The sequence below is a fragment of the Puntigrus tetrazona genome, chromosome 8, assembly GCF_018831695.1.
Source record: "Puntigrus tetrazona isolate hp1 chromosome 8, ASM1883169v1, whole genome shotgun sequence".
In the NCBI taxonomy this organism is placed as follows: domain Eukaryota; kingdom Metazoa; phylum Chordata; class Actinopteri; order Cypriniformes; family Cyprinidae; genus Puntigrus; species Puntigrus tetrazona.
In genome coordinates, this window is record NC_056706.1 from 3,965,391 (window position 1) to 3,993,372 (window position 27,982).

At 36.9% G+C, this 27,982-nt stretch overlaps 2 protein-coding genes across 4 annotated transcripts in view; both read left to right on the forward strand.

Annotated features, from left to right (window-relative positions):
- The window catches only part of fgd1 (FYVE, RhoGEF and PH domain containing 1), a 46,412-nt gene extending 32,601 nt beyond the window's left edge, over positions 1-13,811 (forward strand). For both annotated transcript variants that reach the window (XM_043247083.1, XM_043247084.1), the window contains exons 7-17: positions 3,604-3,742; positions 3,947-4,005; positions 5,292-5,438; positions 5,550-5,642; positions 5,733-5,812; positions 6,007-6,037; positions 6,132-6,233; positions 7,315-7,443; positions 7,520-7,678; positions 7,772-7,918; positions 9,308-13,811. In XM_043247083.1, the coding sequence (XP_043103018.1) occupies positions 3,604-3,742; positions 3,947-4,005; positions 5,292-5,438; positions 5,550-5,642; positions 5,733-5,812; positions 6,007-6,037; positions 6,132-6,233; positions 7,315-7,443; positions 7,520-7,678; positions 7,772-7,918; positions 9,308-9,577 (1,356 nt within the window). In that variant the 3' untranslated portion in view covers positions 9,578-13,811. The remainder of the gene's footprint in view (positions 1-3,603; positions 3,743-3,946; positions 4,006-5,291; positions 5,439-5,549; positions 5,643-5,732; positions 5,813-6,006; positions 6,038-6,131; positions 6,234-7,314; positions 7,444-7,519; positions 7,679-7,771; positions 7,919-9,307) is intronic.
- Positions 13,812-14,388: 577 nt separating this feature from the next.
- tfe3a (transcription factor binding to IGHM enhancer 3a) overlaps positions 14,389-27,982 on the forward strand; it is a 15,098-nt gene continuing 1,504 nt past the window's right edge. Inside the window, exons 1-10 of one of the 2 annotated variants that reach the window (XM_043247057.1) lie at positions 14,389-14,876; positions 17,680-17,793; positions 19,605-19,833; positions 19,919-20,143; positions 22,960-23,055; positions 24,693-24,810; positions 25,639-25,695; positions 25,905-25,980; positions 26,230-26,377; positions 27,133-27,982. The exon at positions 27,133-27,982 is cut by the window's right edge and continues 1,504 nt beyond it. In XM_043247057.1, the coding sequence (XP_043102992.1) occupies positions 14,743-14,876; positions 17,680-17,793; positions 19,605-19,833; positions 19,919-20,143; positions 22,960-23,055; positions 24,693-24,810; positions 25,639-25,695; positions 25,905-25,980; positions 26,230-26,377; positions 27,133-27,561 (1,626 nt within the window). In that variant the 5' untranslated portion in view covers positions 14,389-14,742 and the 3' untranslated portion in view covers positions 27,562-27,982. Of the gene's footprint in view, positions 14,877-16,706; positions 16,984-17,679; positions 17,794-19,604; positions 19,834-19,918; positions 20,144-22,959; positions 23,056-24,692; positions 24,811-25,638; positions 25,696-25,904; positions 25,981-26,229; positions 26,378-27,132 lie in introns of those variants that run through there. The other variant, XM_043247058.1, reaches the window with a different exon arrangement.

Here is a 27,982-nt window from a genome sequence, read left to right on the forward strand (position 1 = left end):
AAAATCACAAGTTGTGTTTGTTACCATTAGTTAATGCACTGTGAGCTAACATAAACTAACAATGAAAGATTGTATTTTTATTAGCTAATGTTAACAAAGATGAATAAATAGCGTAATAAATGTATTGTTCATTGTTCGTTCATGTTAGTTAATACAGTAACAAATGACACCTTACTGTGAAGTGTTAGCTAAAAATGACTCATTACAGTGTATTCTAGTTTTCCTTTCCAGGAAGGATGCATAGTATGCTGCATTTGATTTGGACTAAAATGACATCTTAAAAGGGGCTTTTTGCACTGGACTTAGTCAGCAGCTAGTCATTATCTAGACAGAATAGATTTCAAGTGTATAGCTGTGAAACAATAATAGGAGTTACAAAAAACGAGTGTTTCGAACTGCGATAATGTCAAAGCATGAATCGTTTTCTATTAACACGAAGTGGAAGTCATATGCGCTGAGTGCCGTTGAGCGTCGCGCTCTCAATGCTCTCTTGTGTGAAAATAAGACCTTCCCAACCCCCTCACTGTTATAACGAGTGTTAATTGCGTGCGACCCAGCATAATTCACACCCGTGAACTGAATGAAGCGAGCTCGTGTTAGTCATGCGGTAATCTCATCCACCAGGTGCGCTCCACCGAATTCACCTTCACAGTCTGAGACAAGAGCGTTCGTGTAAAAAAAAAAACGAGAGCGCTCCCACGGCTCAGCCATGATTGAGAGCGTCAGATGAAAGCGGGAGGCGCTGTGGGTGCGCGAGGGTTTTTGGGGAGCTGTACGTTATGGTGAATACTAATGGCGCCCCAATCAGGCCTGGTGCCGCACTTCAAACGTCTCCGCTCGCCACTGTGTGGAGAATATTAAGAGAACGAGAGGCCCGGCGCCTGAGATCACAGCACCGCTGGAAGGAGATCGGGCATGTCACGGGCTCCATGACACACGGGTCACGCTGCCAGAGGATCATCTTGATCACGCTTGGTTTGCCTTATTGTTAGAGACGACATGAAACAGCATTCGTTCGACGCATTTAACTTTTGCAGTTTGATGTTTTTCTGCAAGAAATATTCAGTCGGAAATAAAGTAGGCAGTGACTTGACTTCTTCCAGCAGCTTTTGAAAAGTAAAAGTAAAAAACTATTTGTGCAAAGTATTAAGTATTAAACCTTATGAAAGCCCATATTAAAGTAAGCTGATCATACGGACCTGATTTTGAATATACATATAATGACATATATATATATATATATATATATATATATATATATATATATAAAACTAAAACAAAGCTATATAATACATGTACATGTATTTTTTGTTTGTATATGTAATATGTGTAATTTTAATAAATATATATATATATATATATATATATATATATATATATATATATATATATATATATATATATATATATATATTAATTTTAATTGTGTGTGTGAGTGTGTATATATATATATATATATATATATATTAGTACTGTCATTGCATGTTTACATAATGTTTGTGTACTGTGTGTATATTTATTATGTACAGACGTGGACAAAATTGTTGGTACCCTTTGGTCAATGAAAGAAAAACTCACAATGGTCACAGAAATAACTTTAATCTGACAAAAGTAATAATAAATAAAATTCTATAAATGTTAACCAATGAAAGTCAGACATTGTTTTTCAACCATGCTTCAACAGAATTATTAAAAAAATAAACTCATGAAACAGACCTGGACAAAAATGATGGTACCCCTAACTTAATATTTTGTTGCGCAACCTTTTGAGGCAATCACTGCAATCAAACGCTTCCTGTAACTGTCAATGAGACTTCTGCACCTCTCAGCAGGTATTTTGGCCCACTCTCATGAGCAAACTGCTCCAGTTGTGTCCGGTTTGAAGGGTGCCTTTTCCAGACTGCATGTTTCAGCTCCTTCCAAAGATGCTCAATAGGATTGAGGTCAGGGCTCATAGAAGGCCACTTTACAATAGTCCAATTTTTTCCTCTTAGCCATTCTTGGGTGTTTTTAGCGGTGTGTTTTGGGTCATTGTCCTGTTGCAAGACCCATGACCTGCGACTGAGACCAAGCTTTCTGACACTGGCTAGTACATTTCTCTCTAGAATTCCTTGATAGTCTTGAGATTTCATTGTACCCTGCACAGATTCAAGACACCCTGTGCCAGACGCAGCAAAGCAGCCCCAGAACATAACAGAGCCTCCTCCATGTTTCACAGTAGGGACAGTGTTCTTTTCTTGATATGCTTCATTTTTTCGTCTGTGAACATACAGCTGATGTGCCTTGGCAAAAACTTCGATTTTTGTCTCATCTGTCCACAGGACATTCTCCCAGAAGCTTTGTGGCTTGTCAACATGTAGTTTGGCATATTCCAGTCTTGCTTTTTATGATTCGTTTTCAACAATGGTGTCCTCCTTGGTCGTCTCCCATGTAGTCCACTTTGGCTCAAACAACGACGGATGGTGCGATCTGACACTGATGTTCCTTGAGCATGAAGTTCACCTTGAATCTCTTTAGAAGTCTTTCTAGGCTCTTTTGTTACCATTCGGATTATCCGTCTCTTAGATTTGTCATCAATTTTCCTCCTGCGGCCACGTCCAGGAGGTTGGCTACAGTCCCATGGATCTTAAACTTCTGAATAATATGTGCAACTGTAGTCACAGGAACATCTAGTTGCTTGGAGATGGTCTTATAGCCTTTACCTTTAACATGCTTGTCTATAATTTTCTTTCTGATCTCTTGAGACAACTCTTTCCTTTGCTTCCTCTGGTCCATGTCAGTGTGGGTACACACCATATCACCAAACAACACAGTGATTACCTGGAGCCATATATATAGGCCCAATGGCTGATTACAAGGTTGTAGACACCTGTGATGCTAATTAGTGGACACACCTTGAATTAACATGTCCCTTTGGTCACATTATTTTCAGTGTTTTCTAGGGTACCATCATTTTTGTCCATGCCTGTTTCGTGAGTTTATTTTTTTAAATAATTCTGTTGAAGCATGGTTGAAAAACAATGTCTGACTTTCATTGGTTAACATTTATAGAATTTTTATTTATTATTACTTTTGTCAGATAACAGTTATTTCTGTGACCATTGTGACTTTTTCTTTCATTGACCAAAGGGTACCAACAATTTTGTCCATGTCTGTATGAAACACACACATACAGTATATATATTGAAAGTAATATATAATATAATGTGTAATATAAATATAATATTATAATATATATTTAACGTAATATATATATATATATATATATATATATATATATATATATATATATATATATATATATATATATATATATATGTAAATACATTTATATTGTATTATATCATATATACATATATTTAATATACAAATCTACGCATTACACACATATAAAGAAAAACAATATATATAAATCTCTCATACACACACACACACACACACACACACAGATAATATTACAATAATATATGTAGTAAATGCAGTTAGTCCTGATTTTACGTCTTTAAAGTTTCTGCTTTTGGAAATATTCAGAATTTGTGTGTGGGAATGGAGCGGCGCATGGTTTGCTTTTGCTGATGGGATGACTTTGGGTGTGTTTTGCAGAAAGAGGAGATGTGTGGGAATCTTACCCTACAGCACCACATGTTGGAGCCTGTGCAGAGGATCCCTCGCTACGAGCTCCTGCTCAAAGACTATCTGCACCGCCTGCCAGAGGACGCAGACGACTTCAAAGACGCTCAGAGTGAGTGCAGAGCGGCGCGCCGCTCAAATGGGCCTTATCTCCTCCACTGACCGCAGCGGCCCACTTTCTCTTTCATTCCAGCTATTCGTGCATGTGCCTGGAAATATTGCAGTGAAAAGATTCACGCGGGGTTAACAGGCCAAGATAAAAGGCAAACTGGAAAAAATGTCACTTTGTGAATATCAAGTCCTTTGTCCTTTACAGAATCTCTGGAGCTGATCGCTACAGCGGCGGAGCATTCAAACGCTGCCATCAGGAAAATGGTGAGCGCAGTTTCGAACGAACCGCACGCACTACATCTGGGCTGAAAACCAACACCGCCACTTAACATCCCTTTGTAATTAAGCGTGGTCGCCTCTTTAATGTGAGGTCTGCCGTGAAAGTCTCTCATTTGAATCTGTTAGTTGCTTATGTTTTCATTTTCTACGTTTTGAGACGCGAGGAACCTCCCTCCAAGCAGAACCTGACCTAAAACAGATAACGTCAGATCTGACATTTTTATCACCGCGGAAAACGGGGTCGTAACCCTGTCATAACAAAGTGAAATTCCGCTCGTGAAGGGATCAATTAGAATTATTTTTAAATAAAGTATGCGCGCATTCACACTTATTTATGCGCTTAATATTTCAAAAGCACAAAACATTTCTTGTTTTGTCACATGGAGTCACATGGATCATGTACTGTCAATTAAAAATGAGAAAATATCACAGTAGTTTTGCGGAATTGGATATTTGTAATATTAAATAATAATTATTTATTTTAAAACTTTCATAATATACTGTAGCAACATATATAATTAGTTAGAATATATATTTTATTATTTTTGTTGGTTATTTTAGTTTTTAGTCTAATACATTCAAATTATATAAAAATAACAATTTAAACATATGATGTTAATAATGAAGTTTATATATATAAACGAAATATCTTTTTCATTTTGTAATTACAAAGGTGTATATGAAATATTTGCAAAAAATTACTATTACTAATCAGAAAAATTACTACAATTACAAAAAAGTACTAAAGCTGAGAAAAAAATTGTGCTGTCAAATCATTAATTGCGATTAATCGCATCCAAAATATAAGTTTTTATTTTCAGAATATATCTGTGTACTGTGTATATACATTATGTATAAGTACAGACACATACAGTGTATATTTTGAAAATATATGTATATGTATATACTTATATTCATACAATTAAATATATATATATATATATATATATATAAATAAAAATACATTTAATAATAATAAAAATATATTTATATATATATATATATATATATATATATATATATATATATATATATATTTTTTTTTTTTTTTTATTTTTTTATTTTATTTAATTTATTTTTATTTCTGAAATATATACATGCATGTGTTTCTATTTATATATACATAATAAATATACACATCACACACATATATTTTGTAAATAAAATCTTTTATTTTGGATGCAATTAATTGTGATTAATTAATATTTTTCGTATTTTTCTTTGGCCTTTACTTTTAGAAATGACAGACGTGTGAATGTTTTGTTCCTCAGGAGCGTATGAGAAAGCTGTTAAAAGTGTACGAGTTGCTCGGTGGAGAAGAGGACATTGTTAACCCAACAAATGAGCTTATTAAAGAGGGACACATCCTGAAACTGTCAGCTAAAAACGGAACATCACAGGATAGATACCTCATTCTGGTGAGTCAAAGACCAGTATAAATGATATAAATCTGATATAAATGATATAAATGTTCTTAATTATAATGTTGGTAAATCATGCACGTTTAACTTTGCTCATCTCTCCTTTAGTTTAATGACAGGTTGTTGTACTGCGTCCCCAAACTGAGGCTGATTGGACAGAAGTTCGGAGTCCGGGCGCGGATTGACGTAGACGGCATGGAGGTTCAGCACGTTTTTATCTTGTTCACAGCATAAAACTCTAAATAAATGCGCCGTTATCAAATGGCTGATTCACTCTGCATTGCCTCACAGCTGAAGGAGACCAGCAGCATGAACGTACCGCGAACATTTCTGGTGTCGGGAAAACAACGCTCGCTAGAACTGCAAGCAAGGTAAAGCCGGGGGAATGTGCTTCTTCCGCTTTAAAAATAAGATCTGAGGTTGATTGACAACCACAGAAATGTTGTCCGAGCTTTTGGGCACTAGGAGAAAATGCCCAAGATAAGCATATCAGGCGATGGAAAACAAGAGAAATATGTGCGGCTTTGGCCGTTTTTAAAACGTTTGCCTTTTTGATTTCCACCAGGACGGAAGAGGAGAAGAGAGATTGGATTCAGGTGAGCTTTTCTTCTTCGTGTCACAGGTGCTCGTGTATCTCGACTATAACACTCCCGCTTGCGTTATTCTCATTTTTGCTACACTTTCTCACAGGCGATCCAGGCCACTATACAGAGACACGAACAGACGCTGGAGACCTTTCGTATGCTCAACTGCTCGTTTCGGGAGGAGGACTTCACTCCTCCAAACTCTCCGGTTAGTTTTACCTCATCGCCCGCAGTGCTGTTACCTAAAGCTAAAAGTAAAAATATTTCCGATAATTTTTGTTGTTGATTCAAACAAAGTGGGAAAATCTTAATGTTACTTTAAAATTTATATAAATAAATAAAAGTTATTAAAATTACTCACTTACTAACACTGAAATAAAATAAATAAAAGCTAAATAGAAATAGTAAAATCATGACTAAAGTACATAACAGAATTACTCAAATTAAAATGAAAACTAAAATAAATAAAATATTTGTAGTACTCTAATAGCATGTAATTAATACTTCATGGAAGGATAATTTTATCAAATTAATGTTGAGCAATGTTGAGAATTAATTTGTTGAGTTGACATTCCTTGTAGAAAATCTTAATAAAGAAATTTCCTCTGTTAAAAGACCTCTGTTAAATTCATAGAGTTGTATAATTTGTATATCCATGGTGCTCTACAGGGATATGTAGACATATGTTTAAAACATGTAAAACAATTTAAACATTTAAAACAACTACTAACATATATTGAAATAATACTAAAGCATCTATATAAATTGTAACAAATTACAATTTATTTATATATATATATATATATATATATATATATATATATATATGTATATATATATGTATATATATATATATATGTATATATATGTATATATATATATATATATATATATATATATATATATATATATATATATATATATATATATATATATATATATATATATACTTATGTAATAAAAATATTGTTAATGTTAAAGTATTATTTTAAAATGATAAAAATTTATTTCGCCTTCTAAATTACGTATTATCATGTATTAAAATCAATAAAAATTTGTCAACTTAATATCAAGTACATTAAATAATTCAAATATTCAAATGTTAATATTTTTACACATAATTATAGTGTTTAAAAGGGTCATGAAAATATTAGCATTTATATATATATATATATATATATATATATATATATATATATATATATATATATGAGTTTTAGCTGTAGATTAGCTTCTGTAGCCACTTTTTTTATTTTGGTGTTTATTCTCTGACCGCTCTTTGCTTTCAGAACTGCACAGAGCTTGGAAAGCGAGCACCCACTCCGATCCGGGAGAAAGAGGTCACACTGTGCATGAAGTGTCAGGAGCCCTTCAACTCCATTACCAAAAGACGGCATCACTGCAAAGCCTGCGGACATGTACGTTAAGCCATACCCGTGTTTTCTGACACGCTCTTTGATGCAGCGAGCTGACGCGGGTCTTCTTGGTTATCAGGTGGTGTGTGGGAAGTGTTCGGAGTTCCGCGCCCGTCTGTTGTACGACAACAACCGAGCCAACCGCGTGTGTATAGACTGCTACACCACGCTCGTGGGAGTGCCGCCCTCTCCGGCCAGTCTGAGCAGCAGCACGCAGAGACGCCGCTCCATTCTGGAGGTTGGATGGCTGATTTAAACCTGTGACATCTGGCAACCCAAAGCGCGAGAGCTAGTGCCGGTCTATATTTTATTCTCCTTTTTTTTCGTGCAGAAACAGGCCTCCGTGGCAGCTGAGAACAGCGTGTTGTGTAGTTTCCTTCATCATATGGAGAAAGGAAGTGGACGTGGGTGGCAGAAGGCCTGGTTTGTCATCCCTGACAGTGAGCCACTGGTGCTGTATATCTATGGTGCTCCGCAGGTAAGACATGACATGGTTTATACATGATAATACATTTTTGACAAATTTGAACTACTCCATCACTGTGATACCATTTACACCTGGTGTTGATATCCGTTTTGTGCTTTAGGCGTCCTTGCTACTTCTAAAGGCTTTATAAAAAATTACATGCATGATTGAAAAGCCTAAATATTAGCATTACTCATTACTAATTTGGGGTATTTTTTGTTTTATATTATTTAGCACGGATGCATTTAATTGATTACAAGTCAGTGTAAAGACGTTCATAATGTCATAAAAGATTTAGGTCTGCTGCTCTTTTAAACTTTCTGTACATCAAAGAAAAGAAACTTTACATTAGACTTTTTTCAGCATTATAAATCATTTTTTTTAGTCATTATAAAGACTTCAAGGGCAAGGAATGATCCTGCTCCAATGTTGTGATGTATTTTTACGTATTTATAAGACATGACATGCCCTCTCATATAAGTCTTAAGGGCTTCCCACATATTAGAACGAGAAGCAGAATTCAAGTTAGTTTGTAAGTATATATCAATGTGATTATTCATAAAAGTAAAAAATTCTGGGTCTTTCGACAGACAGCTCTTGAATCTCCATCTATAAGAAGCAGGTTCAGGTGGACCCAGCATTGATAATTACAACAAAAATGTTTCTTGATCATATTAGAAGGATCATGTGACACTGAACACTGGAGTAATGATGCTAAAAAGTCAGCTTTGCATCGCAGTATTAAATTAAATTTTTAAATATATATTCAAAAAGAATGTAATAATGTTGCGCAATATTATATATAATTTATACTGTATTTTTGATCAAGTAAATGCAGCTTTGGTGAGCATAACAGACCTATTTCGGTGACACTTTACAATAAGGTTAATTAGTTAACATGAACTAAGAATTAACAATACTTGTACAGCGTTTATTAATCTTAGTTCATTCTAATTTCAGCATTTACTAATGCATTATTATTAAGCTAACAGGTGAGCCAACATGAACTAACAATGAGTGATTGTATTTTTATCAACTATCGTCAACGAAGGTGAACGAATTCATTGTTCGTTCATGTTAGTTAATACATTAGCTAATGATAACGAAGGACATCTTATTGTAAAGTGCTACCCTTTTTTCGTAAACACTGAGCATTTTACAAACGGTAGCGCGTATGCTTGTTTGACATCCACGTGAAATTCGGTCACACATGGCTGCAGGAGATGCATTTGACTTGCATGTTACTATCAGGAGTCATGTGATCAAGTAGATGTTAACACCAGGTGCAAACAAGGCCTTAGTGTTCATTCCACGGCCGTTTCATTTCACGGTGGTCAGTTAATGGTTGACCAGCGAAGTGTTGATCTTTTCTTCCCTCTTTCTCTCTCCATGCGCGCACAGGATGTCAAAGCCCAGCGCAGCATTCCCCTCATCGGGTTCGAGGTGTCCCTACCCGAATCAAGCGACCGTCTAGAACGTCGCAACGCCTTCAAAATGAGCCAGAGTCATTTGACCGTTTACTTCAGTGCCGACTGCGAGGAAATGCAGCGGCGCTGGATGGAGGTCTTATCGAGAGCCGGCAGGGGTGAGGAGCTGCAGTCAAACGGGCCGATATCCGAGGCCCTCGAGGAGGAAGGGGAGGAGCCAGTACCTACGGGAGAAAGCACATGATTGGCTGAAAACACGATATCATTTTGCACACGCAAACTGTACAAATGTGACCACACCGACAGGATATAATAGACGAAAACACACATACACTCACACACGCGTATACCTTCTCTCTTACACACATCTGTATTAATTGTCAGTTTTAAAATTGCATGAAATATCTACAGGTACGTTTCTCTGTGTATTGCTCATCTTGTGTGAGTGACCAGTGTTTGGAACAATCTGACAAAAGTGCACACACTTTAAAGACCACTTGATTGCGTGCGTCAACGCTTTCGGCCGCTAGCAGTTTCTACGTTAAATCGACTGTTTCTGCCAAATCTCGAGGTGTTGCTGCTGGTTTCTCGACTGAGGAGGCTATGGTTTCGCGAAGTGAGACGGTTCTGCGGTTTCGGCGGCTGTGTGAATGAATGTTTGGCCTGGTTTCATGAAAGGTTTCGGTGACCTAGAGAGTCCGCAGTGAAGTACCCTAGTTTACATAACCAGAAGCTGGAGGGGAATGGCCGATTTTGTCGGTTTTTAAATCAGCAAGAGTCAGTAGACTATGAATCCTGCCAATATTAATGGCAATAATCTGCTTGGTAAGAGGATCAAGTTCTGGATTTCACATTTTGATTACATGTAAAACATCGGCTATTGCATTTAGTAGTGGATTGTGACAGGATTGGCCACATGAACTGTTGTTCAGCTATGCAAGCCTGTATTTATCTCAGAAACATAGTGTACATGTGTGGTAATCAGGAACTGCTGGAACATAGCAGGAATATTTATTAAGCGGGTTTTAACCACTCACAACAGTCAGAAATATGTGCTTCCTGTTGACTCCGCGGTCCTTCAGCTCAGAAAACACCAACAAATTTAGTCTGCCACCTAGTGGACGCTCATCGTAGTGCTCACATATTCTAGGGGTGAATGTCAGAGAACCTGTCAAGAACATGTCGACCCAAATTAAGAACCTTTATTTGGCATATAAGTAAAGTAATTAAGCATGTTTTAATGACCATTAAGATTTTTGTTGCACTCTGATTTATTAGTACAAATATCATGACTGTAAGGGGAAATAAATGATGTATTATTTCAGTTGCCGATATTTCAGTATTTATAAAGTTTAGTCTTGCACATCGTACTGTCTTTAATTTATGCTGATTTACAGTAATGAGAATCTGATGAGAACTATAGAGAATAATAGGAATTATAAAACATCTTAGTTGTAATTAAAACGTCACAATGTAAAAATAAAAACTCAATGGTGCTTAAAATAAGCAGTTTTTATTTTAAATAAAATTATTTTTTTAATCAGTGAAATATATGGAAGCTTGTTTCTGCCATGGGATAAAAAAATTAGTTGGCTTTTTATCTCCAATATAGAGTTATTTCTTAAAATTCTTAGTTTATATCTTAGAGGCGTGATTTTATATAAGCTCAGAATTTGGAGAAAAGGCAGAAGAGTGTAACAAAAAGCCTCACATACCTTATTTATTTTTTAGACCAAAAAATTCAGAACCTACGGCAATTATTTTGTATCGTCAGGTAAAAACTCAAAATTGCGATTCCGAATAAATTCGCAATTACCTTTTTGTCTGTTTATTTAGGATTCCGTAGAAATGTGACCTGGACATGTTTTGTGAGATTCACACCTAAGACTGCCCCTATTGCTCCAGCTGTAGGAAAAAAAACATTTCTGAGGAGGTAAACGTGTGTAACGTGAACGTTTCAATCAAAGAAACTGACAGGGCTCTCTCTACGGGATAACAGCGATTTTATCCTGTTCTCTGAGTATGCATGAGTGATTTTATGAATGCAGGGGTGGCATTTGATAAGACTGCAGATAATATGAGGATTTTAGGTCATGAGGGTATGTATGAATCGGGCTAGTTTTTATCATTGTAAACCCAATGATATCCCTGCCTTATTTAGAGGGTTTTTTGATAAATATAGAATATATATAAATTAAAAAAAAGGCAAAAGTTTTGATGAGGATATCAAACGTTTTCAACCGTGTTGTATTTGTGTATGAAAAGTGCAAAAGATTAAAGGACAAATTCATTTGTAAATATAACTTATTCCTCTGAGCCCAGTTTTGTGGGTTAGGTATTGTCGATGAGCTTTGGTGTTTGATCTTTGTTACGTGCAGTTTTAAATGGACTTCTGAGCATTGTGGTAAATCCCGGGGTCAAGAAAAGCTTAGGATAAGTTCTCTCGTTTCACCACTTTTTCCAGAGATAGATATTAAGTGTTTTAGAAAGAGCTTCATTTTCATTTCCTCTTTTGAATCCAGTTATTTGCCAATGTGAACGCCTGATGACTCATTGAGAACTGCTTTACCTTTTTTTTTGTGTGTTTGATATTGCTTTAATCTTGCTCTTTGTTGTCGAAGACGTCGCTGGAGCAAGTCAAGGTGAACCAGTCGTCGTGTTTTCCCAGTCCACCAGCCTCCGGCCTGCCTGCCGTTTCCTTCCTCAGAGGTTTTTGAACTGTTGATGGCAGCGCATGGCTTCGGGACAGGGCTGTGTGCGTTCACTTCCACATGTTTACGACTTGTACCGGTCATTCCCAGATCCTCAGTTGAGCCTGCCCGTCACTCACTCTTACACACGCACTCATCTTCCTGCTTCTCTCAGTATTATTGTTCTCGATATCCTGCCTTACTGATATTTTGCGACCTCGTGCTTATCTTCACATTTGCTTTTTGCCAAAGTATACTGCAGAAAATGTTTTCTGTCACATTTTTGGTTTCTTTACCTTTTCGTTTTGTTTAATACCGATATTTATTGTCTTTTTTTTACTCCTTGAGGTAATTGTAGTGAAGTTAGTAAACTCCGCAGTGAACCAAATGATGAACGCTACCAAATTACAAAAGGGCGATATGCTATGTCCACATTTGGGAGAATATAAGTTATTTATTTCTGCGTGCTCCAAGTCCGACAACAATTGGAAGTCAATGCATGAAATTAGATTTTTAATGTTTTAGTTTCTATTCTTCATCCCTTAGTCTGTTTGTAAACTATAAAGGATATATTTCTCTGAAATCTCACAAGAACTGCATTATTCAAATGAAATACACTGTGGTTCATTTTAGCAAGGATACCTGAACAATTGTGCATTTTTAAGCAAAACTATCTGGCATTAAGTGTCATATAAAGAAACAGAGGTGCTATTTTATTGTTTTATCAAGGGAACAGCTTTGCGTTTATAAATATATGATATGATGGGATCAGGAATTCAGTATACATACGTTCAGTGTATTTGAAAATAACAGGTTATAAAAACAGAGTTTCTAGTCTTTAATATGGAGCTGATTGTTCTGTGGCGAGAATCGTTTGGGAGAAACCGTTACATCTCTGTGGTGCAGAACAAATGCAAAAGAATTAAATGTTACATTGTATATATTGTATATGCTCAGATCTGCATACCAAAAGATTCCATGAATAGCACAGTCTGATGATGATGATGATGATGATCATGCAATCCGTTCCTACACCCGGATTTTCGACTTGAGGGTTCTGATCTCGTTCGTGTTTATAACCTAGTTCTATTGCACCAAATTTATTTTTGCCGTGACGACGATTACTTTGTTACATGCCTAACTTTTAAACCCTATTTATTAGTTTGGTCAAGCAGGTTTCTTTCGTGTATGGAAGCAAAAGAGGGCAATGTTAAGGCATGGACAGCTGTTTTGCTCGTAGATGTTAATGATTACCTGTCTAGAGATGATCTACCATTCCTTCTCCTCTGCTCTCTGGCATCATCGCAGCATGCCAAACCCTAGGTATCGGAATGAGCGCCTCCTGAACTGTTTCTGTCATTTTTTTTGCTGACTCTTCACGTGATGTACGTCTGCAACAAATCAGCAGAGAGGGATTTGTAAAACATTGCCAGATAGCACTACAGCTGATCTTCTCAAGGACAGTTCAGTCAGTGTTATTTTGCTCAGAAACACTCTGTAAGAAACCAAGAAATTGCTGCATTACGAGCTTTGATACGTTAGTTTTTTTCAATCCTATTAGCCAAACCATGACACTATATGGCACAAGTATACATGCTATTGTTTTCCCTCATGAAACCTGGTTTATTGTACACATAATGGGTATTACTGTTATTTCAAGTACTATTATAATTATTATTGTTGATTAAATTAGTGGCAGGCCACTGGGTACCATTGTATGTTAATATCCCAATGAAATCTGTGCAAGATCATGAAAATGTTTATGAAATAAAGTAATAAAAGAACAAAGAGTGTTTCATTTATTCATTTTTTCTCAGTGCGTGATACAGTGGTTGCGTATGTTTTTTATATCTTACAAGTGTGTGTGTGTGTGTAAAGAGGATATGCATGAAGAGTTTATTGTGCATTCCAATTAATCTCAATATATCTGCAATTGGGTTATCTTTTTTTTAATCTTTTTATATTGGGTGAAAAAATAACTAAACACAGCTAACACAATAAAACAGTAAAAAGCATAATAAAAAAATATTTTATAAACTCTTCCAATATTTATATTTGTATAGTCATATATTCAATAAAATCACAGTGTATTAATTTCATCGTCCACGTCCTTTTAATTTTTTTTTTTTTTTTTTTCAAATATTACAGCCAGAAACGGAGGTTTATCATCTAAAACTAAAGGATGTCGAAATGGTTTGTAATGTTATATCAAAGGCTGACCTAACGTTTGAAGTAAACAAGTATTCTATTGGCCATCATATTGGCTGATCGCAGTGTAGCCCCGCCCACTCTGCGCACCCATTGGACCGCTCGCCTGTCTGTCCGACTCGGCTGATCATGGAGCGTCACTGTGGGGTTTTCCAGTCAGATTTACTCCCCTCAGTGTGCTCAGAAGAGAGCGAGATAACTGTTTGCACAGCAGCCAGACTCTGATAGAGGAACTAAGGACTTTGGACTTCTAAGACGCATTTATTTTTCATCAAGCTGTAGCGCAGACTGATAAAGAAAGCCTCGACGCGGAAAACGCATAGACCAGTTGTGCAGTAAACATCTCGCTAGCGGTCGGGAAGTGCGGCGGTCCTCTATTTTAACCTTTTCCGAAAACAACTGGCTTCACAACTTTGTTCAGTTTGCGAACTTTAGATTAGATTATTGGCATTCTAGATCGCTCTACCTCGTTTATTTCGCTCGTCGTGAATACCATTTTACACCTGTAGAAATGTCCAGCCTGCCTTCCGTCAAACCTGAGAAGGGCAGACCGGAAGTGGCGTTACCTGGGCAACAGGCGCCGCTCGAGCGTCCTCAGACCGTCTACGTCATATTAGACTCAGCCGAATCTGTCAATCTCATCAGGTGAGTGAACGAGCATCGCATAAACTCTCTGGTTTACACGACTGATGACAAACAACAATTGATGGTTATTTGTTGTTATTCATTAATCCTGCAGATTGATGCTCACTAGATCATAAGCAGAACCGGTTCATTTGGTTGTTGAGCATCTTAAGGGCACTTTTTATGTAATGGATGTACAGTGGATTTACAATTTCTGGAAGATAAACTCTGCTTAGATACTTTATAAAAACATCAGTGTACCTGAATGCTTGGGATTAGAGGATGTTGAACTCTTTGCTGCATCAACACTTTGCTTTCATTGAAGTATTCTAAGTTTCAGCTTTTAGATTCAGAATCAGATTGTTTGTTATGGTTTTGCATTTCTTAGGTTTATGCATTTTATTTTGCGCAAAAAACCTTGACCTCACTCAGAGGAATGCAGTTTTACAAAGTTTATTTCTTATTCACAATATTGAAATGTTAGGATTATCATGCATGGTAACCAAAACCAGATGTCGGACGTTTCAAATATTGTTTTTGTGAAAAATGCTCTAAATCCATCCAAGCCCCTGATGTGAGATCTTTCAGAATATTTGACGTTTTAAGAATTTTTTCAGAACGGTCTCCTCAAATTCCTCAAACCAACCCTCAAAGCCATTTAACCAGCCCTAACCTTTAACACTAACCTCCCTCTTTTCCACCCTGCCAAAAAAAATTCCTCTGGAATGCCTGTCTGTGTTACTCAGACCCACAAGAGCCGTTTAACCGGAGGCTTTGTTTTGTCATTTCGGTCCTGAGCCTCAGATTTCACGGGATATGACTCAGCAAATCTACCCACACATTTTCCCTTTCCCTTTTTTTCTTTATCCAGGTTTTTTGCTGTCCTTCCTCTCATATTCATGCTTGCATTGACCGAATGCTTGCTGAGCACACGCTATTTTGCTCCTTTTGTACCCGAAAATCATGTGTTTTTCATTTGCTGACCTCAGAAAAAAAAAGACGTGACGCCAGATTTTCCTCCCTATAGCCCAATTACCATAAAAGTTTATCTTTTTATGTTTTAAATAGTCATTGTTGCGTAATTCAGCTTTCAAAGTTCAAGATTCTTTACAGTCGCACTGGTAGTAGTTGTGTTTAGTACAGTGAGAGTAAACTAAAGTGTTACAACAAAGAATTACGTTAGTGATGATGCAATAAAATACATCAGATTAATTAAACTTTTTTGAAAAAGTGTAAAGTCTCTTTGTTTACATTTAGAAATAATATAACATTGATTGCAATCGATTGAAAATGCATGAATTCGTTGTTTTTGTTGTATTGTAAGGTTAACCGAAATAAATAAAAAATATACTGAGAATGAATTAAAAATAAAGAATAGAATAAAAAGGAAATACATTTAGATTGATGGAGTTGCTCCCTCTGGCGGTGAGTGCTTCTTTAGTCATTTTTAGTCTATTTTTAGTAAAGCCGTAATTTTATTAGGGGAAGTCCGCAGCTGGTACTCTTGGAAAACACCGATTATTTTATACAAGTATTTTAATGATTTTTGCTGAAATTGGGGTATTTAGCGAAAGTTAAGCAGATTGAAAAAAGGCCGGGTAGCAAATACTATGCTGAAGGCTTGGATCATGAATATTAATTAGCTCTCCCCAGACCGTCAAGCCGATTGGCTCAAAGGCAGGCGTGGGCGAGTGGGCGCTAGTCAACTGGCCAATGAACGAATAGCGAAGGCTTGGTTGATGCATATTACTTCGGTATTCTGACCGGCAGCTCTAAGGGGGTTACCAGGCAACGTCCAAATGAGCTTTTTAATATACATGAGAGAAACGTTCAACGTAGTAGGTTTCGTAATTTCACCGGGGGATAGAGGAGCTTCGCGTGCGCGGAGTGGCACAAACATGGCCACCTTGTGAAACCAAAACACTAGTGAAACGGCGATGCTCTGCGCGTAAAATCTCGCCCTCACACCGTCCAAATCTACGTGACAGCGTCGTATAAGTCCCGGATTCAGATGCAGAACATGAGCTGATGGGGATTCCAGACCGGATTTACCGGAATACTTTCGTTTGATAACGTTTGATCTGATTGCATCACTTGGATTATTCCACTTATCCAGAAAAGGCTTTAGGTATGTCATCTAGAATTGCATTAGGAGCTCTCTGTGGATGCTATTTCATATTCTATGCCTAGAGTTGATGGTGTTGTAGATGTTTTTGTCACCTTTCTGTTATAGTAGCATACTGGTAAGATAGTGGATGTGTCTCAAACCCTTGTGATCTGCCAACATAGACATCACTTTTTGGGATCATTGCCAAAAATGCTGCATAGATGAGAAGCTGATTACTTTTTGCTCTTTAAAGTTTTAAAGGGGAACATTAGATTTTGACTGTTGATGCTCAGTGCTAAAATATGCAATGTAGGTTTATGACCAAGTGTTCTTCATAAGATAGGCATTTGGGGTATATATATGTAAATGTATACTTACATACACACACACAATTTATTTATTAACGTGTGTGTATGTGTATGATATTTAAATAATGATTTTGCATATTTTGTGTATGATGATAACATTAAAACTTGTACTGAATGATAGACTGTACTGTATTCTGTGTAATTTATTATGCACATGTTGTTTCCTGCCATCAAAGACTGTGATGTTAAACTGTATTGGGAACGAGGAACTGTGGTTAGTGACTGACAGACTTTATTAATTCCAGGATTTTGCTTCACACCCCTGCCGTTCACGGTCTCTGCATCAACATGTCAGATTACAGGAGAAGTTTGAGGACTGACAGTAATAGCTGTGTTCTTCCCTTCTCAGTGTCGAACCCCTTCTTCCTGAGTCTGGGATTGTGGCGGACATCGAAGTAGAAGGCGTCTTTTCCACGGATTCTGACACTTTCTACGAGCTGAAGAGTCAACCGATCACCTCAAGGTGAGTACGGGTTACCACGTTGATAAAATCACGCTTCCTGTTTGTTTCTGTACTCTCACCTACACATTTAGCCAGATATGCTCATGAGAGAACCGCAACGGCATCTGATTTACTTCCTGCATGCTCTGTGCAAGATGCCTAGAAGTTTTTGGTCATATTTTGCTGCATACCTGTGACATTGATTTGGCGGAGTTTACCGGCAATTACTGTAATTCAACATTTTTGAGATGCTTTAAATTATTATTTTTTTTAGTTATTATCATTTATTATTTTATGTGAAATTAAGAACTGTTTTTTGTGAGCGCCACATGTTTTTTGTTTTTTTTTCCTGCGATGAGGCAGGTCAGAGCATGCTGTCCTGAAGGTGTTTAGACGGGGCATTGGGTTTCTGTTTACAGAACTTCCCAGTGTCTGTTTCCTGGGACTTCCCGGTGATTCAGCACAAATCTAAGCAACCCCGATCAATCATAATACCTCTTTCCACAGCTCTTCTTACAAAAAAAAAGAAACGTATTGATTATGGAGTAATATGTTTAGGATAGTGCTTTGTGATTGCAGAATTACACAGCTGAGTGTTTTTTAAGATAAATCAATTGTTCAAGTGTTTCAAAGTTCACACGGCCGTCTCCCACAGTCTTCTCTCAGGTTTATCTGAGCGTATTCTCTGGGCTTGCTTCTTGCAAACGGTGTGCTTGAGGCAGCATGGTCTCGGCTGCTTGTTTTCCATTCTCTCTTGGACTTCCCAGAATGACTCATCAGAAAAAACGAGTCCGTGTGAAGGGAATGTGAAGGCCGCATTGTTGGAAATGTGAGACTGTACAGAGAGATTTGATTTATTTTGCTCTGTTGTTGTTATGTAAGCAGTGTTCATTGATAGCCCAGCTTTATAATGTTATAAAGGACATTTTATATTTGCATTATTCACATTCTTAAATCTTTTAGGATAAAAGTGCTAAATTTTGACGGGGTTGTAAATATTTTATACACTATTATTGCAAAAGTCGGGTTGCAACCAGTTTTTTTACTGTTTCTAAGTGAAAGTGAAAGTCAGTTATAAAAATGTGTGGGACAACTTTCTTTTCCTCATCAGTTGGTTGGCTCATGAGAAGTTGTTTTTCCGCTTTTTCAACAATTTATCAGCAGAAATAGATAAATAATGAACATAGTTTCAGGGGTAATGTTTATATTTAATTTTTTTAAAAAGTACATTTATTTATAGTTTTGTTGTATTATTTTTACATGTCATTTATTAGTAGTTTTATAAAAATATTATGAGAACAATCGTTTTGTTTCTGTGGAATAACATGCACTGATGAAAATTATACCTGGAATATGAATGATTATGTATGTATGAAAGTAAATGCATCAGTTATGTTGACTTGTTGACAACAAACACATCCACAATGTTTCCAAGTGAAACAAAATATGCTGACAGAATAATGTAGAGCAGTCATATTACTGGTTAACTACGTTCTCCTGATTTGCCTAAGGCAGTTTTATATTTATATTTTTCTTCAAAGAATTATTCAAAACACGGCTTTGTAGTTTTTTGGAGTTTGACACATTTGACAATTTGAATGTAATGCTATGGCAAATAACAGATCATTGCTTCTAACCGTCCTGTGTTTTTAAGTTGGTAAAAGTTGGTGTTTTTAAGTGGTTCTCACGCTGTCCGTCTTAAACTGATCTCTGTCTCGGCGGTGAACTCTCAGCCCTGTGCTTCGGAAATAGCTTGTGGTAATGTGATTACAGCACGGGGGTGTAGCGTGGTACTCTAAGCCGGTTTACATTCTCATCGTCTGCCCCCGTAGTGGCTCTGTGACCTCTGCTGACCCCGTGACCCCAGTCGGCTCCGCGATGACGTCACGCGTGTTGATGAGGCAGGAGCTGATGCGACAGCAGGCTCAGGACCAGGAGAGACGGGAGGCCCAAAAACAGGCCTCCAGCGCTCAGCAGCGGCCCGCCGACGCGACCCCCGCCATCTCCGTCGCGTCCGCCCTGCCGTCCACCCCGACCCAGGTGCCCGTGGAAGTGCTGAAGGTATGACCATCTACAAAAATAATGTTGAAATACCTGATGTCGAAATGCTGTTTTCTCCATGGGTTGTCCTGTGTTTGAATCTCAGGTTCAGACTCACTTGGAAAACCCGACAAAGTACCACATCCAGCAAGCCCAGAGGCAGCAAGTGAAGCAATACCTCTCTCACACCCTCGGCAGTAAAATAGCCAATCAGGCTCTGGCTACATCACCCTCGCCCCAGCCTGCCTCCGCCCCTGAGTTAACCCCAGCCGCCAGTAGCACTCCCAGCAGCCCGCTGGCTGTGCTCAGCCTGGGATCAAACAAAGAAGAGGTATGAACTGAACCAGAACAGATCTTTCTGTTTTAGCATTTAGGCTAGAATTCATGATAGTTTTGAAGCAAAGCCCTGATGTTTTAAAAATGACATCAGAATTTTTCCCTTTTTTTTTTGTATTCCTTGAGACGACATTAAATTGATCAAAATAGAAAGTATATTTTACACGGTGCTGCTGTGTTTTTCAAAAGATTTCAAATAAATGCTGTTCTACTGAACTTCTTTTTCCTTAAAGAAGAATAAAAAAAATGGTTTCCTCAATAATAAGAAGTTATTTTTTGAGAAGCAAATCGGCATATTTCTGAAGGATAATGTGACAATAAAGAGTTTAAATTCAGGAGTAAATTACATTTCAAAATATATTAAGAGAACAGTTACCTTAATTTGAAATACTATATTACTGTAAATATGTATAATATGGACATATGAACAATATATATATATATGTGTAAAAAAAAAATATATATATATATATATATATATATATATATATATATATATATATATATATATATATATATATATATATATATATATATATATATATATATATATATATATATATATATATATATATATATATATATATATATATATATATATATATATATATATATATATATATATATATATATATATATATATATATATATATATATATATATATATATATATATATATATATATATATATATATATATATATATGTATATATATGTGTGTGTGTGTATATATATATATATATATATATATATATATATATATATATATATATATATATATGTGTATATATATATGTGTATGTGTATGTATATATATATATATATATATATATATATATATATATGTATGTATATATGTATGTATGTGTGTGTGTGTGTGTGTGTGTGTGTGTGTATTATATTTAATTAAAAAAATTACCTAACTAAATGAAGACAGTATCATTTATATGAATATCAATAAAATGATACTGTCTTTATTTACGTTCTATATGAATGTCCTCTATTTTGTATTTTTGATCAGATAAATGAGACACTTTGAAAGAATTTTACCAACCCAAAACATTTCAGCGGTAGTTTATCTTATTTTCTTCTCAGAATTATGTAATTTTAATAGTACTACATCATGGCAATAAAGTTATAAAAATTGTGAAGATAAGAGTCACTGAGACAATGCCATAACAAAAGATGACCCATTTACACGAACAGTGACAGCATAACATAATCCTCTGTGCTCTGACCTATTTTCACACGCACAAGTACAATATAACCTTTACTATCTCTGCTCAGTAACTAGATGTTAAAGTTACTCGATGCCTTGATTCTAGGCACCAGTCCCTACTTCAGTGCAATTCTAGAAGTATTTCTAATTCTAATATGCTGATTTGCTGGTTAAGAATTTTTTTCATTATTATTAATGTGAAAAACACGAGTGCTGCGTAATATTTTTGTAGAAACAGCAATGCATATTTACAGGATTTTGGATAAATGAATTCATTTCAAGTAGAAACTTAATGTAGTGTTAGAAATGTCTCTGCTTTGATCAATTTGAATGCATTATGACTGAATATAAGTATTAGCAAAAAAAATTTTTTATTATATGTTTATATATATATATATATATATATATATATATATATATATATATATATATATATATATATATATAATTTATTTTTATTTATATATAATTTATCTTGTATACAAATACATTGAATATATTTTATATTTTCCTTAAATCTTCATGCATGTGTATGTGTTTTTATATATACATAATAAATACACACAGTACACTTTCATATATTATGTAGTAAAAAAAATGTAATTGTGGATGGTTTGATATGTATATATGTATGTATGTGTATGTGTATGTGTATATGTATATATATAAGTAGGATTTGGCCTACTTTCATTTGATATATTACAAGATAATCTTTATAATTCCTGCTCCTAATTATCATAGAGATATTCCTATATATTTCTTCAACTAACAGTATCTCAAATCTGCCCCAGATCTGCCCCAGTAAGATAATAGCACATCCATCATTCACTTTCATTCTGTATATGATATACAGCTTGTGCGAGAAGTCAGAGTTTAGCATTGTGTTATCAAACAATGCTGTATTGACAGGAAAAGGTTTTACTCTCCAGTCAGCTTGTACTTTAGGCCACTTATGTTGCTAGACATAGTCTGTGAATTTCACATGCTTACAAAACCATGCTAACCAGTAATTATTGTCCAAATAATCTCAAGTCCTAAGCCATTTAGAGTATGCCAGACAACTAATTAAGTGTTTGGCTGTGAGACTCGGAAAGATCTTTTTGAAGAATGCGCCTCTCGTTTGCTAAATACAATAGCACGCTTTGTCAGGTCTGCGTGAAGTCGGCCAGACTCTACGGGCACTTTGCTTTTGGTACCGCATTGTGCTGGTAAATATCACACTCACAGCTCAATGACCCCAGCACACTTTGCACTTTGTGTGGGCTTGGCTATTAAAGCCTTTCAGTCCTTTATTTCTCCCGTGTATGCACTGAAGTACCCTTCCCAGTCAAAACCACTGACTGGAAAACTCCACGATGAAATACAAGCTGGCTAAGGTTCGAGAGTTATCGGGCTTTGAATCGGATGTCTGTATTTCTCATCTCCATGTGGCCTGTGTGTCACTCTGGAAATCGCTGTGCAGTGTGTTATTTAAACATAAATCTGCTTCGTGACTCATGGCGGAAATCCACTTTAAAGCAGATTTTTGTGTCACAAGGAATCTGAAACGTTATCTACAAGCTGTTTTTTTTCTCTCTGTTTTAAACGCACAGATCGAAGATGTCATCGATGACATCATCAGCCTGGAATCGAGTTTAAACGATGAATTTATGACGCTGATCGACTCGGGTTTACAGCTTCCCAACACGGTATGTGGCAACATCCTCAACTTTGTTAAGGTTCAATTGAGCAATGCAAGTGCTTTTGCCTTATTATTTTTAGAGAACTGAAGTAACGTTTGCCGAACTCGTTTTGCATGATTTTTTTGGAAAAGCCTTTACTTCATTTATTTATTCAGTTATTTTTACTCACTGATGATACTGAAGCTGCGACAGCCGTTTATCATAATTGCCAGTAATTAATTGAAGCCCACAGTTCTGCCTTAGTCTTATGCAAGCAAATTTGTCTCCAAGTGAATCCTGCTCTGACATGCCATTGCTTTGGAAATACAATTTCGGTTTTCAAATCAGTAATTTTCTCTCGAGTCTGGGAGGGGTTCAGGTAGAGGCGCTTTTGTAACCAGTTAGGACTAAAGGTTAACTTGGACTCGTATGCTTGCATATTGTCAGTGTAGTGTTTGCATTCGGGACGTTTGGGTTGAGTGTAGGCTTGAAACAGTGGAAGCAAATATAAACTTGTGACACATGGCTCACGATGGGTGGGGTCAGAGAGCTGCCGCACACACACACACACACACACGCACACGCATATGCAGAACTCTGGCCACTGAACGTGTGTGTGCACGAGTTGATTTCTGTGGCAAGCTTGCCCTTTTTTTTATTCTTTTTTTTTTTTTTTTTTTGTAAGACTCCAAAAGATATTTCCCCATTTCTAGACGTTCCTTTTTTTACGGAGAGACGCACAGAAAGAGGAAGCACCGTGAGGGTGTGTAAGAGAACATGAGGATTCTGGTTTTACTGCCGGAGAATGAAAAGAAAAAAGGCAAGATTGAGGTAAATTTGAGCGCTTTTTAACTCTGGGATTGCTTGTCCGGTGTAAATGCTGTGGGAAGATGGTAGGTTTGGGTTTTAGTTTTGCTTTAAAGACAGATCGATGTGTTTTATTACGCTTTTAATAATCAAAGCATGTTGGGAACGATCTGTTGGGTTTATTTGGGCATCAGGATAGCGGATTCAGCTTAAGAGATGGATTTTAAGTAATCGTTTTCTGCACAGGTTTCACTTAATCAGTTTTACCAAATAAAGTCACCTTTCAGGCTGGCTCTGTTTGACAAGATAAAGGAAATGTGTTTTCTGCGTTACTTGGCGTGTTTGAAACTTGTAACAGGTTGAAATATTTAAAAAATGTCAAGGTTGTTGTTTGTAGCTATGTTTTCAGCACTTTTATTACATTTGCGGCTGCTCATTTATGAAACACTAGAAGGATAACTCGCTTATTGTGTGGAGATTTACACAAGTATTTTTAATAAGAAATGAAATTTGTGGTTAGATGCACTCTCAAATTTTCAGTAAGCACTAACAGAGGACATTTTATGTATGTTTTTTTTTTTGTTTTTCCCTCCACATTTATGCATAATTGCAAATTTTCTATATATGATTGTCCTCGCCCTTGGCTGGTTTGTTTCACTTTATAAATAAGCATGCACATAGAGCCGTTTGGCCATTGTTAAAGATGTCACCCTACAGATATGAAGGTTTTTTTTGTGGTTATCTGAACTGAATGAAGGTTATCCATACGGTGCACCATGTGGCAGCGAGGGGGCCTCTGACTAGATAATGCAGTGGGTGGGGTGCTGGTTTAATTCATTGCGATTGGTTTTCAACAGCTGCCAGTCTCAGGGAACCTCCTGGATGTGTACAGCGGTCAGGGCATGGCGGCGCCCAGCATTACCGTCAGCAGCTCCTGCCCTGCAGACCTGCAAAACGTCAAGAGAGAGCTGTCCGGTGTGTATCTGTGGTCTTCCATCTCTTTATTTCGCTGCTTCCTCTTCCTCATTTTTCTGGCACCGGTCCTTCACGGGCCAGTCAAGTCCGACTGACTGTATCAGTGGAGTTACACGCCACATTTGCCATTTCCCAGTTTCACAGCAGTTCCCGGTTCAGATATGCAACAGTCATCACTGCGTATGATTCATTATCGTATCAGTGGATATTTATGTTTTTTGCAGAACTTGTGACTAAGTGATTAGTGTAAATACCCATCAGTCGTTTACCAGCATGCATTAAAAATGATAGAATTATAGAAGTAAAGCGGATGCTTTTTTAGCAGTTGCAATAAATTAGCAGTGACATTTGGATTAATAGTGTGGATATTATATGTAAATGTTATTTAGCGAACAGATGAGTTAATCATTTAGATAGCCATCGGGATAAGACCACGGGAACCAGATGAGTCCTCTACACTATCTGACTTTTTTGCAACTTAGGATTAAACTGCTGTCCTCGTCTGGAAAGCATACTATTTCAACACACCATTTCCTTTTTTTTAATACTGTGAAGTTGCTTTGACACAATCTACATTGTAAAAGGTGCTATTTAAATAACGGTGGCTTGACTTGGCGTTATAGCTTAAAGGTGAAATTATTTACTTCCTTTATCTCATTTACTATCAGAAACCACAAGGTTGTTTGTTGGTCATCTCAGTCAGACGATGACAGACGGATACCTGTTTGGAAACACTCATTATTCTTGTCTGGTGATGCAAGTGACATAGAAAGTGCACACTTCCTCTGTAAGATGAAATAAATTGCTATATTATGTGTTTTTTTACAGATGCAGAGGCGAAAGCTATTATGAAGGAGAGACAGAAAAAAGACAACCATAACTTGAGTGAGTATGATTTCTTGCAGATTTTACCTGCAGTTTCTGTTTTATCTCTGAGAACTGTCATCACTGCTTGCACTTGAAAACCTCAGGGTTAATCAGCCTTGGTAAAGTATAAGGAAGTGAATTGTATTTCAGTTTATCTGAAACATCTTGCCTGTCTAGTCATTCCCATCGATTTAAAATATGTGTGTGTTTGTGTGTGTGTTTTGCAGTCGAGAGGAGAAGAAGGTTCAACATTAACGACCGCATTAAGGAACTTGGAGCTCTCATTCCAAAGTCCTCTGACCCGTCAGTATCACTGCTCTCATTCTCACTTCTGTCTGGTTTTCAACAGTGACTGTTTCCAGTGGTGAATGAATTCAGTTTAAAAGATCATTTAAGATCATGACAGTCTTAAGAATATTATTTAGTTGTATCTGAATGTAAAAATATAATTTTAGCCGATCGTTTTTGTCATTTTCCTCACTATTTCCTTTGTCTTATGGTTTTGTTCAGTGAATGTGTCTGTAAGAGTGTCTGTGTGTGTTTTCTGAACAGCGAGATGCGCTGGAACAAGGGCACCATCCTAAAGGCGTCAGTCGACTACATCCGTAAGCTACAGAAGGAGCAGCAGAGGGCCAAAGAGATGGAGACGAGACAGAGGAAACTTGAACATGCTAACCGTAGCTTGCTGCTGCGCATTCAGGTATGCTGCCACGTAGATTTCCAAAGAAAACCATAGTTACCATATTTCAAACTATTCTGCTGTTCAACTATTCAAACTATCCTACAATTATTATTTAGTTTTGGCTTCAGTTTTCAGTGCTTAAAATTTAACTTCTTTTATTTCAATTAGTTGCCAAGGCAACATTGTTAATGTTTTATGCAATAGTTATGTTTTGCTACACCTAAATTTTAAATAATGAAAATGTTAATGTTGTTTTTAATAGTTTTAATTTTAGTAAAAGCCTCCTATTTGTATTTTTTTTTTTTTTTTTTTTTGAAAATATGAAATGTGAGTAATCATTAACTTAATTTTATTTTATATATTGTTTTATTTTTCATTAAAGATAATTCCTATTTGCTACTTTGTCAAAAATGTGCATCCTCTTCTTAAAGTTGACCTAGTAACATGAAATGGCTCGGTGACTCTAGAGCTCTAGTGTTAATTCAGACTTTAATTTGAGTCCAGCTTGTATTATGTGTCCAGATCCCATTCCTACTTTCCTCCACATAATTTCTTTGCTCTTGCTGTCAGAAAAATATGGATCTAAGCGCTGTTGCTTCGTACCCCTACATGCTAAACTGCTGTATCTATGCATATCAAACAGCAGACAAATTGACCCACCACTTTGGCATCTTGAGACGATTGTGACTATTTGTTGCTTCTTTAAGTTGTGATTTAATGCGTGTTGTGCGGATGTAACTGCAGTATAATGATCGAGCCTGTGTGATCGACAGGAGCTGGAAATGCAAGCTCGTCTCCACGGCATCTCAGCAGCTCAGATCTCTGACTCCACGCTGACCCAGACCCAGAATTTAACTCTGGATCACAACCCCAGCAACGACCTCTCCAAGACCCTTCTGTCCCTAAACCAGACCACGCCCTCTTCGTTCTTATCTCCGCCTTCTTCCACCTCGTCAGTGGGCGGGACCGTCACCAGCCCTCTGGACCTCGGGACGCTCAGCTTCGCCGAGCTGGACGACCCCACGGCCTCCGTCTTCAATCCAGCCCTGATGGCGGATATGGGGTTGGGGGATATTTTGATGGATGACAGCGGCGCTCTGTCGCCTGTAGGGGGCGCCGACCCCCTGCTTTCCTCGGTTTCCCCCGGAGCGTCCAAAACGAGCAGTCGTAGAAGTAGCTTCAGCATGGAAGAAGACTCGTGACGTCTTCAAATCGGACGATAGTTTTACGTTGCGTTGCGAATCCTGCTCGTGCGCTCCATTGCCGGCCAGTAGAGGGCAGCGTTATCCTAAAGTCTTTAGTAATCGCCGTGCTGTAGAAGCCTGAGATCCTCAAGACGTTTTTTTTCTAGAGGTGACACAAGTATAGAAAGACTTCGGGAGCAGACGCTGACATTTAGAGCCTCATTTATTATCTGGACCTCTGATAAATATATAGAAGAATATATGTACATAGAGTAGATTTAGTGCTAAACATCTATTTTGTGTTTTTAATATGCAGTTGTATGAAAAGTAGCACTATAATATTAACATGTTGGGGGAAAAAGAACATGCCTGAATGGTAAAACATATGATAACTTTTAGTTTCAGACCTCACTCGTATTGTGGGCTCCAAAAGTATGAG